Source organism: Athene noctua, chromosome 27 (assembly GCF_965140245.1).
Source record: "Athene noctua chromosome 27, bAthNoc1.hap1.1, whole genome shotgun sequence".
Taxonomy (NCBI): domain Eukaryota; kingdom Metazoa; phylum Chordata; class Aves; order Strigiformes; family Strigidae; genus Athene; species Athene noctua.
In genome coordinates, this window is record NC_134063.1 from 3,637,333 (window position 1) to 3,650,258 (window position 12,926).

Consider the following 12,926-nt stretch of genomic DNA (forward strand, 5'->3'; position numbering starts at 1 on the left):
GGGCGGGGGGGGGCAGCGCGCATGCGCGGCGCGGGAGCGGGGCTGCGCGCACCGGTACGGGCCGGGGCGCTGGGGGCCTTGTCGGGGGCCGGGGGGGCCTTGATTGTTCCTGAGGGCTGTGCGGGGGGTGACCCTTGCTGAGGGGCGCTTGGGGAGTGTTTGGGGGGGATTAACTCTCCTTAAGGGGTTGGGGGGGGGCGGTGGCCCTTGGTGAGGGCTGGAGATGTTTGATGGGGGGATGATCCTTGCTGAGGGGATCTTGGGAGGGTGGGGGTTGGCGCTTGCTGCGGTGTTGGAGCCTCTTGGGGAGGGCTTTGGCTCTTCCTGAGGGGCTGGGTGTGTTTGGGGGGCGCTTTGACCCTTGCTGAGGGGTTGGGGGGTGTTCGAGTGGGTTTCACCTTTGCTGAGGGACTGGGGGTGTTTGGGAAGGGGGTTGATCCTCGCTGAAGGCCTGGGGGGGCGTGTGTTTGGGGGGAGTTTTGACGATTTCTGAGGGGTTGGGGGGTATTTGAGGGGGGCTTTGACACTTGCTGTGGAGTGTTTGGGCTGGGCTTTGACCCTTGCTGAGGGTCAGGGGGGATATTTGAGAGCAGTTGGGCCTTACTGAGGGGTGTGTGAGGGGGGGCTTTTACTTCTGCTGAGGGGCTAGGGGGTCTCGATGGCCTTCCTGCAAAGATTTTACCCTTGCTGGGGGATTTGTGTATGTGTGTGTGGAGGTGTGTGGGGTCTCAGGGACCTCACTTGGGGGCTGGGGACAGTGTGCAGAGGCTCTGACCTCGGTGGGGGGCTCTGACCCTCGCAGAGAGTTTGGGGCTGTGTGGGGGTGACTCTGGGGCCTTGGGGGGGCATTGCTGGGGCAGTGCAGAACCTTGGTGGTGGAGAGGCGCTTTGGCCTGCTGCAGGTTCTGGGGCTCTTTGCTGTCAAGGTGGAGGATTGGAGTCTCCTGGGAAAGCTCCTGTTTTGGAGGGGGGGTGTGGGGGGAGTCGGTGGGGCTGCTGTGCCTCGCAGGGGCCCAGCTGAGCTTGGAGAGGAACACATCTCTGCATAGAAAAAGTGGCTGAGGAAATGAGAAAGGCTCTGGGGGCTTGTTAGTTTGGATCATTTTATTTCTACTTAATTTAGTACCAGTGGTACAAGACCTGCTCCATTTGAAATTGCATTCCAGGGGGAATGTCCAGGGCACGGTTTGTTGTGCTGTTCTCACGTTTTTACTGATGAGTCTAAATAGTGATGTGAGTTCCAGGTTAGGAAGAGCATTCGTTATCACTCACATTGCTTTTCCTTATTTTGCCAGACTCTTTCTTTCTCCAAAAGTAGCTGAAGCACAGAAGTCCCCATCATGGATTTTCAGCATCGACCTGGAGGTAAAACTGGAAGCGGAGGCGTAGCCTCTGCCTCAGAAAGTAACCGTGACCGCAGGGAGAGGCTCCGGCAGCTGGCTTTGGAAACCATCGACATCAACAAGGTGAGCCTTGGCCTCTCTGGGTGTAGGAAAGAAAAGACCTGGGGCTCCCATCCTGCAGACTATTGTGGGGATAAGTTTGGAGCTTTTTCTGAGTGAAACAGCTTGGAGGGTGAGAGATTTAGTGGAGAGTTGTGGATTGGAATTAAATACTTCTTTTTTCTGGTAATGTGGGAGTTGAATGAGAAACATTTGTGATGGGGCTGACCAGAGAGGTGCCAGCAGTTGCGTATTCAAGTAGCTGTTACTGTGTTATTTTCAGTCTTAGGGCTGGTTTGTGTTTTGCTGTTTCTTGCCTGCAGTTGCGTATGCTGTCACCAATTAACAAAGCTGCTATTGTTTCTGTGTTCTTTGTCCTAAAGCAGTATTATGCTATTCATTTAAATCTATGAACTCAGTTCTTCCAGTGCACCAAAAGTTCGGCAGTATTTTGATTTTTCTGTTGTTTTGCCATGTATTTTGCTTGTAACTTTTTAATAATTCTCTTTCTAGGACCCTTATTTTATGAAAAATCACTTGGGCTCTTATGAATGCAAGCTTTGCCTAACGCTGCACAACAATGAGGTGAGTTGAAGAGCTGTCTGTCTTGATCTCAGCAGCAGGTATTTTAGAATAATAGTGCAAGAACCTGGGACGTGCCTGGTGACTGACTGCTGAAGAGATGATGGGTGGGTAGTGGCTTCTCTGTGTTAAGCCTGACAGTTTATGACAGTTCAGCAGTTGAGAGCAATCTGCAATTTTTGAGTAAGATTCCTCTCTGCTAAGGATTAAAATATCCTTGTCAATGTGTGATATAGTCTCTCCTCTGTGACAAGTACCTTTCAGTGTAGGAACAGTCTTGTCTTCATTTAACTTCCTTCCACCTTGTTTTTTATTTCAGGGAAGTTACTTAGCACATACCCAGGGGAAGAAGCATCAGACCAATTTGTAAGTCATTCTCCACTGTAGCTTTATTCTCCTTTACCTAAGCACTTGAAAATGATGATTTGGGGCATCTATAAATCTTGAGCTCCATTATACGGTAGCACACTGTGCTCCAGTGTTCTTTGACTGTGCATGTTTTTCTAGTGAACAGCCTGGCACTAGCCAGGAGGTACAGACAAAATAACGGTGCTGCCAGGCTCCATTTCGAGATCAAGTTCAAAGCCAGCTGTGGGATTTCTGAAGGAAAGGGGAGAAGGAGTTTTAAAAGCAAACTGTCTGAGTCTAGTTGTAAGAATCTGGTTATGTGAATACAGGGTGGGAGAAGTTTCTAAGCTTTATTTTAAGAAATCCAGTTTGCTTTGGTTTAGATAAGTAGTTTGTGGGGTTTTTTTTCTCTTTTATTTCAAGAACTAAGTCTTCTCAAATCCATCTGTGGAGGGGAGCACCAAGGTCATCTTGGGGGTGGATAAATAAATGAGATGACAGCCTTTAGTCAGGGGAAGGCAGGGATACACATGGCCTGTAATGGTGCATGGAAGAGAAATAGCAGGTTTTCTTGGCTTTCTGGGAAGCGCCGAATGTTCTGTGGTAAGGGATTCAGACTGCTCCTAGCGTATCCCTTAGAAACAAGCACAGCTAACCTGTTCTAATTTGACACATTTCAAATCAATCCAGGGCCCGTCGTGCTGCCAAGGAAGCGAAGGAAGCCCCTGCCCAGCCCGCACCAGAAAAAGTCAAAGTGGAAGTGAAGAAATTTGTGAAAATTGGACGGCCGGGTTATAAAGGTATGTCAGAGGTGTCTGTCACAGGAGACACCTCCTGCCTGCTGGAGCTTGCTTGAAGTGCAGTGCTGTGGATGTGAATTATTAATTAGACTTTTTAGCAGATCTGTCCATGAATAAGATATGGGCTTATCTCCTGATGTCCTTTATTGTTTAAATTACCCACAGAACATCTCTTTATTGCTGACAGTCGAGTGAGAACCATTTTAATAATAGATCGGCATGTCTCAGTCTTTCAGCTCTTATTAGCAGTCATGCAGGAGGTGATGACATTGTTTCAGCCTCTCTTCTCCTTTTATTGTGTTGTACCATCTTTCACTAACGCTCATAAATCACTCATTGCATATATAGCTCAAGTTTTTTCTCTGAACTCCTCATTGTTTTGTTTCAGCCTTCAGTGCACAACTTCATTTCTTTATCTCCCAGCCTTGTTCTGCAGTGCACAGTATCTTTGCCCCACAGCGGCTGAATTTTGGTAGAGATACTTAGTAGCTTTGGTTAAAGACATTGTGGTATTTTGTTTGATAAGTGGGAGAAAAATCATGTAATACTTTGTAGCTGGAAGTTTTGCGTTTCCTAGGGCAGAAGTATTGTTGCTATATATTTTTGCTGCTGTGCCATATACTGACCTTTATTTTCTTTACAGTGACCAAACAGAGAGATCCAGAAACAGGCCAGCAGAGCCTTCTCTTCCAGGTAAGGGCCCTGTGAAAATTCTTGGTATCTGGGTTATCCAAGCAAAAGTGCTGGTAAATGAGGAGTTCTTTGCAGGACTCATGAAATTTAAAAGAAAAAAAAAAAAAAAGGCCTTATTTTGCTAGTCCTCTGCTCTTGATTGTGTCAAGCAAATCCATGTTTGTAGTTGTCAAGCTCTTTCCTTTGGTGGCACTACGTTTTCTCGATACGCTTCGTAGCTGAGGGGTTTGTTTTGTACGAAGCAGGGGTGAAAAGGGGATGTTCTTCTTGATGCTGCTATAACACCCCAACAGATTGATTATCCAGAGATTGCAGAAAGCATCATGCCTCGTCATCGGTTCATGTCGGCCTATGAGCAAAGGATTGAGCCCCCTGATAGACGCTGGCAATACCTTCTGATGGCAGCAGAGCCCTACGAAACCATAGCTTTCAAGGTAAGGCTTGGGATTAACTGATTGTTGGGAGAGTTCCGTTTCCATGTTTTCCAAGACTGTAATTCCCAGCGAACAGTATTACAGACTTCTGTTCTAGCCCTCAGGGGGTTAATGGAGTGGAGAGAAGGGTCAAGAAGATGTGACTGGAAGTCATTAAACCTCCTGAGAATTAGTGGAGGACTCTGGCATGAAAACTAGGCTGTGTGCTGAGCTCTGGGGAGCCATTGAATTCTCAGGGTCTGGCACAGAAAGGATCCTTCTGGGCTTTGCTCCTCAGCCTTTGTGCAGATGTTGAGAGGTTTTTTTGCCAGCGCACTTGTCCTTGACCGATAGGGAAGTAACTTCTTTCCTGCCGCCATCTCTATCTAATAACATCCGAGACCAGCACATCTCACAAAGGCCTGGAATAACTGTGCTTATCTTGCAGGCTCTGGTGCTAAAAAGGGCCATTGAGCTAATCTGGTGGTCCTAATAATAGTTCCTTATTCTTTTTTTCTGCAGGTGCCAAGCAGAGAAATCGACAAAGCAGAAGGAAAGTTTTGGACCCACTGGAACAGGGAAACCAAGCAGGTAGCTGGAGCACTGCAACATTTTTCTTAAGGGTTAAAGAGGGAGTAGGAGGTTCAGAGCAGCTTTTGTGGGGAAAGGCAGTGCAGGAAGAGTGCACAGCAGTGATACCTGTGCTGGATTTGGTGCTAAAATCTTCATTCCTTTGATACAACCATGCAGTGACTCCTGACAGAAAGATCCACCCGTGTGTGATCTCAGTGAGCATTTAACCTGGGCACGGACTCTCGGTTGCCGTCAGCAGCAGCAGAACCGTGCACAAACGTGCAACACCGTGTCCTCTCAGGCTGCTCGCTGCCTGTTCCCTGCACGAGCTGGCTGTCGCTGTCCTGTGGGAGAGCAGGGGGTACCGACCCCCTCACAGATGGCGTAGCGCTCAGAATGAGTTTCAGAGGAGTTGAAGTACTGGGCAGTACTGGTGCAAGTCGTGAATGATGCCGAGGTGGAAGGGCAGCCACAGTCTGCTCAGGAGAGATCCAAGCTGTGTTCCCGGAGCAGGGAGCTGTGTTGTGTGATGGCACAAAGTTGTCCTGAGGATTAATTATTCCCTTTTCGCTTTTTTCCTCTCTCCTCCCCAGTTCTTCCTTCAATTCCACTTCAAGATGGAGAAGCCCCCAGCTCCCCCAAACCTTCCTCCAGGGCCCCCAACTGTGAAGCGGCCTCCTCCGCCTCCCTTGATGAACGGCTTGCCCCCCAGGCCCCCCCTGCCAGACTCCATGCCGCCGCCACCTCCGGGAGGCATGACTCTGCCTCCCATGCCTCCCTCTGGGCCGGTGCCACCACCTCCCGTGCCACCTCAGCTGCCACCAGCACCCGGCGTGCCCCCCCCTGCTCCTCTGCCGCCCATGATGAGGCCACCCCTCCCCACGGAGGGGCCAGGCACTATTCCCCCTCCGCCTCCCTCCAACTGAAGCCCCTTCTGGACTCAGTCCTGCTGGACTCCTCTAGTTCGTATCTTTTTATATGCAGATCACAACTGATTCAGATAAATATGTCTGTTTTGTATGCCTGTGAATTTGACTAAATCCTGTAGGTTCATTAAAAGGTTTTCCATTTTCCTTGCTCTATGTTTCCGGGTATTTTGGTTAAAAATGTTGCCGAGTGTTCACTTTCTTTAGCCCTTAAAATATATAAACCATTCCCGGTCTGGTTACAGTTTGGAGTTCCCCAAAAAGGAGGCAAAGGATTGAAAATTTCTAGGCACTTCACCACCTTCTAACTGAATCGCTGCATCAACCCCGGCTCAGCTGTGTTGGCTTTAACATGTTACCCCGCTTAGGCTGCTCGGTGTGTAGCCCATAAATTACCAGCCAGTTAATTAGTCACTATTCAGCCCAAGTCCTTTATCACAAGCTGTTCATTCAGGGATGGGGAGACTTGTCATAGACACACAGAAAGGATTCTGGTCCTGCAGCACCAGTAATCGGGGCAGAAGGGAGGGGAAGCAGGATTTTCTAAACCCAGATTTCTCTGTTTTCCCGCTGGTTTACGATCACAATCGGAAGAGCATCGCTCCTGCTGCATTTGGAAACCTCCCTTCTCCTCCTGGTGCCAGAGCGCTGTGCTGTAGCTCAGGTGGTGCCAGCTAAAAGCTGGAAACATCTCTACTGAGGAAATCAGTTTGGATGCCTGCTCAGGAGTCCTTGAGAAGTGCCAGACAAGATTTCATTGACAATTTTCGAAAGAATCATCCTTCCCCGGTACGCAGCTGCCGAGCTCCTACCCGCTGTTGATGCCAAATGTGGGTTCACAAACAAAGTGTCGGTGCTCTTGCTTGTGCCAGGGATCTCTGGGAATGTTTAGTCAAATGAAATAACCAAAGCTGCAGTGATATTAAATCTTAGTTTACTATTATAATTCATCAACTGTCTAGCGTTACAGAGCACCTGCTGTCATGTATGATTTTTATTGTATATATCCTCCCACTAGTAGACTGGTTTTGGCAAGCTTTTAGTTCTCTGTGGTTTTATTTATACTAAATGTTTCCTTCAAACAATCATTTGGTTCCTGTTAAAAAGTAGAAGTTCCGAGATTTCTCCTCTCTGTCCTTTCCAGGATTCATTTTGCTGAACTGGAGTGTCTCGCTGCGGGGCACCAGGGTGCTCGGTGGTAAAGGCATGGCTGGGGGCCAGGCTGCCTGACCCGGGCTTGCCCCTGGCCAGCACCTGGCTCATTTCACTGGCCGCGGGGGAGGCTGTGCTGGCCGCAGCCCTACAGCTGCGTGCCCTTTGATGGGGGAATCAAGGTCTGTGCCGCTTCCGCGGGCCTGACACGGGTCCCGCTCAGTTCCCCCCCCTGGTGTGTTCAGCCCTCGCTGGCTTTACCGCTGTGCTGAAGCCCTTTGCCTCGAGCTGGGCTGGCCCGATGCCTGGAGAGGCTTGTGTGGGTGCGTGTCCTTTGCCACAGCTTCTGGGGAAGCGAAGTCACCTTCACCAGCCCCTCGGTGTGGTGCCTCTTGTCCCTCCCCAGTTCGGGTGTGCAGCCCGTTTAGGATGCTTTGTAGCCAGATCCTGAGCTCTGAACTGCAAAGTCTTGGAAACCTGGACAAGGGTCTGAATGTGTGTTGGAACTTTTTTTTGTGGGTACATTTCCCCCTGCCCTCTGTTGTCAAAAAAAGGATGGAGGGAGGTTTCTCTGGAGTGGATTAGGCGGGTGGCATTGGTAATTCCAAGCGTTACAGTGAGTATTGGCCTCTCGTAGAGGGAAAAGTCCCTAAAATACGTGTGTGGTGAGACTTTCTAAGTCACCTCTTAAGTGTTCAAAGTCATCAGGCTGCTGCTGCACCGTGCGAGATTCTCCTTCAGGGGCTGAAGCAGCCTGGGGCTCAGGAGGTGTGCTGAGCCTCTGCAGGGCAGCCTCTGCAAACTGCAGCGTAGGAATTGCCAGCTGAGGGGGAGGCTTTCCAGGGAAGAGAGGAGAATGCTTTCCATACATTTACTTAGTTTCTATCCATTATCTGTCTCTCTCCCCCTCCTCCTAGTCTGGCTAATTCTCCCCTCCCGGTGTTTCACTGCTGGTGGGAATAGTATGTGCCAGTCCCCATGAAGGTCCAAGTCTAGACATCCGTCCTCCTTCAGAAAACATCTGAAGTCAAGGACGTGCTTCCCTACGAGTAAGAGAAACAGTTTTAATTTTTGTATGTTTCCAATACTAGATGCAAACCCAAAAATAGAACAAAAAAGTTTCTTTGAAACATCCCTCCCTCCTCTCTAGCATGACGGCCTTTGAGTTTCTCAAGGGAGGTGTGTTGTGCATTGTCAACTCAAGGCCGCCGGTTTTTATAAGGGAGACGCCGTCCTCCCCTTCAGCCCAAGCGTTTTGAGATGCTTGTGAGCGGCTCAAACGACTGTCAGGAGTAGCTGAAGTGGGAACATGAAGGCTCTTAGGGTGCTTTTGCCGTGCCTGGTGCTGTTGCTCCCCTCTGCAGCACTTCCAAGAAAGGGCAGCACAGGGGAAGGGATTTCCCCAATGAACCGGCTGGAGCTGGGACTTGAAGCAGAGGAGAGAAAGAGAGAAAACACCAGTTTGCAGGAAAAAGTGAGACCCAGCTCGGCAGCAAGATCAAGGATGGCTGCTGATCCTCGCCTCTTTTCTAAGCCTGACCCAGGAGCAAAATGCCTCCAGGGACTGGCTGAGGATGGGGGCATCGGCTGGTCCCACTCTCGCCTGCACCCGTGGCCACTCGGGGGGCTGGAAGGGCCCGTGTGCAGGGTGAAAATGGGCCAGGACGGGCTGACCCCGAGGCACCTGGAAGTTGTGGGTGTTCTCACCCACTACGAAAGCAGCTTCATCAAGCTGTTGAGACAACGAACCAGCTGGGATGAAAGCCTTCTCCCGACCTTGGGGCTCTGCCCGGCCAGCGAGGCGGGTGCTGCTCTGCATCCCCTGCAGCACATCCACGCGCACCTGGTGGAGCCGGGGCAGGACCGAGTCCTCGTGCTGCATCTGGAGGAAGGTTGGTGTGAAACCCCTGCACCAGGGCCGAGCGGAGCGGGGCGAGCACAGGGCTCAGGGAGGCCAGTGCTGTTTGCTTGCCCTAAATCAGAGATTTAAACAAAAAATTAAATGTGTGGGGTTGGGTTCTTTTTAAATTTAGCGAAGTGATACAGCAAAATATCTTTCTGGGTACACTTTTAAGAAGCTTTAGTAGTGATGACAGTTTGTGTGCAACAGGGTGCCTGGTCCCTGCCTGTGACTGACGCCCAGGTGCTGCAGTCTTGGTGGCTTCTGCTCTGCTTTTGAGATTACAACTGTATCTCACTTTCTGCTTTAATAACACGGGTTAGGACCCTGTCCCAAGTTTGTCTGACTGGGAGAAGAGAGTAGAGGGTCGGACGAGCTGACCTGGCTGGTCGTGCTGTGGTGTGAGCCCGGCTGCTTGCGGTCAGCTGCAGCACGAGCTGATCTCTCGTGCTGGGTGTTGCCGAGGAATGTGGGGTCCTGGGTTTGCTTGTGTAGCTTCAGCCTCACGAGAAAACCAGCAATGCGTGTTCCCCTGGCCTGTCTCTGTGGTAAGTGCTGTGCTCGAGGGAGAGCACAACCCTTAGTTTTAACCCAGCCCCCCGTGTAGTGAGAGGAACGCGGCTGTTTCTTTCTTCTTGAAATCTCTTCCTCTCCTCCCAGATTCTGGATTTTCAGTTGAACTTGCCAGTGCCGGGACATGGCTCTTCCCCAGGCAGTGCTGCTGGCTGCGATGCAACGGCCACAACGTCCCTGGGCCACGATGTCCCTCGGCCACAACGCCCCTGAGCCACGGGAGGAGCTGCTGTGGGAGATTTCCATAGGGATCTGCCTGGGAAAATTTGCCAGAGCTGCCCCGGGAGCAAGGCAGAGGCTGCGGGGTTTGCCCCACTGAGCACCTCCCGGACACCGGGGAGGGGATCTGCTGCGTTCTTCCTCCCTGCCAGCTCCTGCCCCAGACGCTCTGGCGGCCGAGCTGGGACCGATGCTCGGCCCAAAGCCCCTTCCTCCCCCACGCCCCCGCCCGCCGGAGGGGCCCTGTTTCACCCCCCGTTTCTCCTTTTCAGTGAGGTGGGAGGCCCAGGCCAAGCTGCGGTTCAAGCTGGTTTTCCAGGCAGAGGTGGGGCGGTCGCTGGGCGAGCTGCGCTCCGCCGTGCTGCTCTTCTACCCGGGCACCGGGCGCCCAGGGGAGCTGCTGGCCACTGGCACGGGGCTGGCGCGGGAGCAGGTGGGTGGCCACGGCCGGGGGTCCGGGCCTGGGGGCAATCAGGGAAGGTGGGAGGGGGGTGTCTTGGCTCTGCTGGCCCATTCCCTCTGCCATCCCCTTCCCAGTCCCTCTGCCATCCCCTTCCCAGTCCCTCTGCCATCCCCTTCCCAGTCCCTCTGCCATCCTCTTCCCAGTCCCTTTGCCATCCCCTCCCAGCACATCTGCCCTCCCGCACCCCCGCTGGGCCGAGCCGTGCCTGAAGATGGTGCTCTTACCCCATCCCCAGCTCCCGGCAAGGGCGCAGGGACGGCCCGGGGGGGTCCTGGCTCCCTACCTGCCCCGGGGCTCAGCAGCCGCGGCACCGCAGCCGGGAGAAGCGGGTCTGGGGCTGGGCACACTCGGGGCTCTCTCCCCTACCCAGGGGCATCCCATGGGCCTCCCTGCACCCCGCGGCTCCCGGCCCAGCTCTGGGGTTGGGTGGTGCACCCCCACTCCCCACTCTCCCTCCCCTTTCGCTGGTCCCTGGGCCACCACAGACCGGGTGACCTGGAGCCAGCAGGGGCCACAGTGGGGGGGCTCATTTGTGTCCCCCGCCTCCACGATGCCTCACCCATGTCCACGGTGCTCCCGTGTCTTTTGCCTCCGAGCAGAGCCTCTGCCTCACCAGGGACACCCGGTACCTGGTCCTGGGAGCCGCTGTAGCATCCGTCACCCGCAGCAGCGAGCAGCTCAGCTTCGAGGCTTCCCTGGCCATCAGGCATCGCGGGGGGGCAGGTAGGGATGCGGGGGACGGTGGTGTCGGTGCTCTCTGCATCCTGACTTGGGCATTTGGGGTCCTGTCAAGCCTGCCTGTAACGAGGGGCTGTGGGAGACCCCGGGCCACCATCCCCACCCCTCCTCTCCCCACCAGGTGCCCCCCTGCCCTCCATGGAGACCCAGCAGCTCCTCTTTGGCTCTGATGACAAATGCTTCACCAGGATGACCCCCGTGCTGCTCCTGCTGGCCAAGGCACGGCAGGAGGAGGAGGAGGAGGTGGCTTTGGCCCCTTCTTCCTACCTCTCTGCCGACGGGGTGGTGGACATGGCTCCGTACCCGCAGCTCAGGTCTGTGGCCCTCCCTGCAGCCATGGAAGAACACAGGGGCCGGGAGCTGGAGGGGGAAGAGGGGCATCCCCAGTGCTTCTGCTGTGGGACTGCAGCAGGGCCTGGCAGGACCCCCGAGGTACAGGGGCACCCCGTGACCCTCCCTGTATTCTCTTCGCAGCCCACCCCAGGCTGGGACCGAGGACCTGCTGTCCCCCACCGCCCTGAGCCAAACCAACACTTCAACCCCAGCGCCCAGCAGCAGCAGCAGCAGCCATTTCCTGGGCATCCTGACCCTGTTCATCCGCCAGGTCCTGAGCCCCTCCAGCGAGCCCCCCACCCAGCCCAGCTCCCACCACTGGCTGGACTTCCAGGTGATGGAGACCCTCCCTCACCAGCTGCTCAACCTGTCGGAGGAGGCAGCGCTGGAGCGTCTGGTGCAGTCAGAGGAGCCCTCGGTGCTGCTTTTCCCCCAGGACAGCGGAGCTGTGCTGGAGCAGCACTTGGGGGGTTGGCAGCCAGAGGGGACCGTGCTGCAGCTGCTGATGGGCAAGCTGCAGGCGGTGATCCAGGAGCTGAAGGACATCCCAGCTTTCCAAGCCAACATGGGGCTTTTCCAGCGTCTTCTGAGCTTCTGCTACTACCCACCGGGGCCGGGTGAGGGTCAAGCCGGCGAGCGGACGCCCGGCTCTGGGAAGATGCACACGCTGCTGCTGCTGAAGGCGCTGCAGACGGTGCGGGCGCGCTGGCAGGAGCGGAGGAAGGTGCTGCGGCAGAACCGCAGCGCGCGGCACCAGGCCCACTGCCGCCTGCAGGAGCTGACCATCGACCTGCACGACCGCAAGTTCATCGTCATGCCCACTGTCTACACGGCCAACAACTGCGAGGGTCCCTGCAAGCTTCCCCTCTCCACCCGCATCCCCAGCTACTACTCGCACACGGTGCTGCTGCTGGGCATGCAGGAGCGGGGCTCACCCCTCCAGCGGGCTCCCTGCTGCGTGCCCGTCCGCTACTCGGACCAGCTCATCATCAGCCTCTCCACGGAGGGGCTGGAGGTCCGCAAGTTCCCCAACATGGTGGCAGAGGAGTGTGGCTGTCGGTAGAGGCACCCACCTGCCTCCCTGCTCACCCTCATCCCGTTTCCCCCCACCTAGTTTGCCCTCGCAGCTCGGGAGCTGGTGCTTCTTGCCCAGCTGAGAGCTCCCCACATGTCCTTTCCCCACGGTTTGGCTCGTTAGTTTTGCTCTGGTTCTGGGTTTGTCTGTAGCCGTGCTGGTCCCTGGGGCTGCTCTGCAGCCTGGCGTTACCCCCTGCCTGCTCCTGAGGCCGGGGATGCCCAAGGTGCCGGCGGGGCCATGCTGCAGGGTCGCTCTGACACCGCAGTGGGGTTTGGGCTGGGTATGGGCACTGCGGGGCTGTCACAGGAGGGCAAGGCTTGGCAGATCCAGCCAGGACTACACTTATTTATCCCTTGCCTTCTGTCCTTCTGTTCCTGCAGCAGCTGGGCAGGGCAGTTGTTGCTTCCCACAAGCAACCCCCCCCCCCCCCCCCCCAGCATCCTCTGGCCATTTCCCAGCCCTCAGCCCCTCACTAAACCCCCGCCAGCCACATGGATCTGCCTGCAAAAGCAAAACAAGAAGTGAAATCCCCCCGCAGGGACCAGCCTTTATCTGGGGACCCATCCCCGCATGAGCCATGGATGGCTGCGGGCTGTGGCCTGGGGCTCTCTGCCGGGTCACGTCTGCATGGCCCCGCACTGACCCCGCTCCCAGGACGCTGCCAGAGCGGGGGGCCGAGGGGAGGGAGGGCTG

At 54.8% G+C, this 12,926-nt stretch overlaps 2 protein-coding genes across 2 annotated transcripts; both read left to right on the plus strand.

Moving 5' to 3' along the window:
* The first annotated feature begins 5 nt into the window (after positions 1 to 5).
* SF3A2 (splicing factor 3a subunit 2) lies at positions 6 to 5,929 on the plus strand. The gene is made up of 9 exons (XM_074927931.1): positions 6 to 54; positions 1,296 to 1,466; positions 1,956 to 2,027; positions 2,344 to 2,390; positions 3,063 to 3,172; positions 3,816 to 3,865; positions 4,159 to 4,299; positions 4,801 to 4,869; positions 5,445 to 5,929. The coding sequence occupies exons 2-9, from the start codon at positions 1,341 to 1,343 to the stop codon at positions 5,775 to 5,777; spliced, it is 948 nt and encodes a 315-aa protein (XP_074784032.1). The 5' UTR covers positions 6 to 54; positions 1,296 to 1,340; the 3' UTR covers positions 5,778 to 5,929.
* Positions 5,930 to 8,238: 2,309 nt separating this feature from the next.
* AMH (anti-Mullerian hormone) lies at positions 8,239 to 12,218 on the plus strand. Its single transcript, XM_074928102.1, has 5 exons — positions 8,239 to 8,821; positions 9,894 to 10,054; positions 10,684 to 10,807; positions 10,944 to 11,136; positions 11,297 to 12,218. Exons 1-5 carry the CDS (start codon positions 8,239 to 8,241, stop codon positions 12,216 to 12,218), a joined length of 1,983 nt encoding a protein of 660 aa, XP_074784203.1.
* Positions 12,219 to 12,926: the final 708 nt, after the last annotated feature.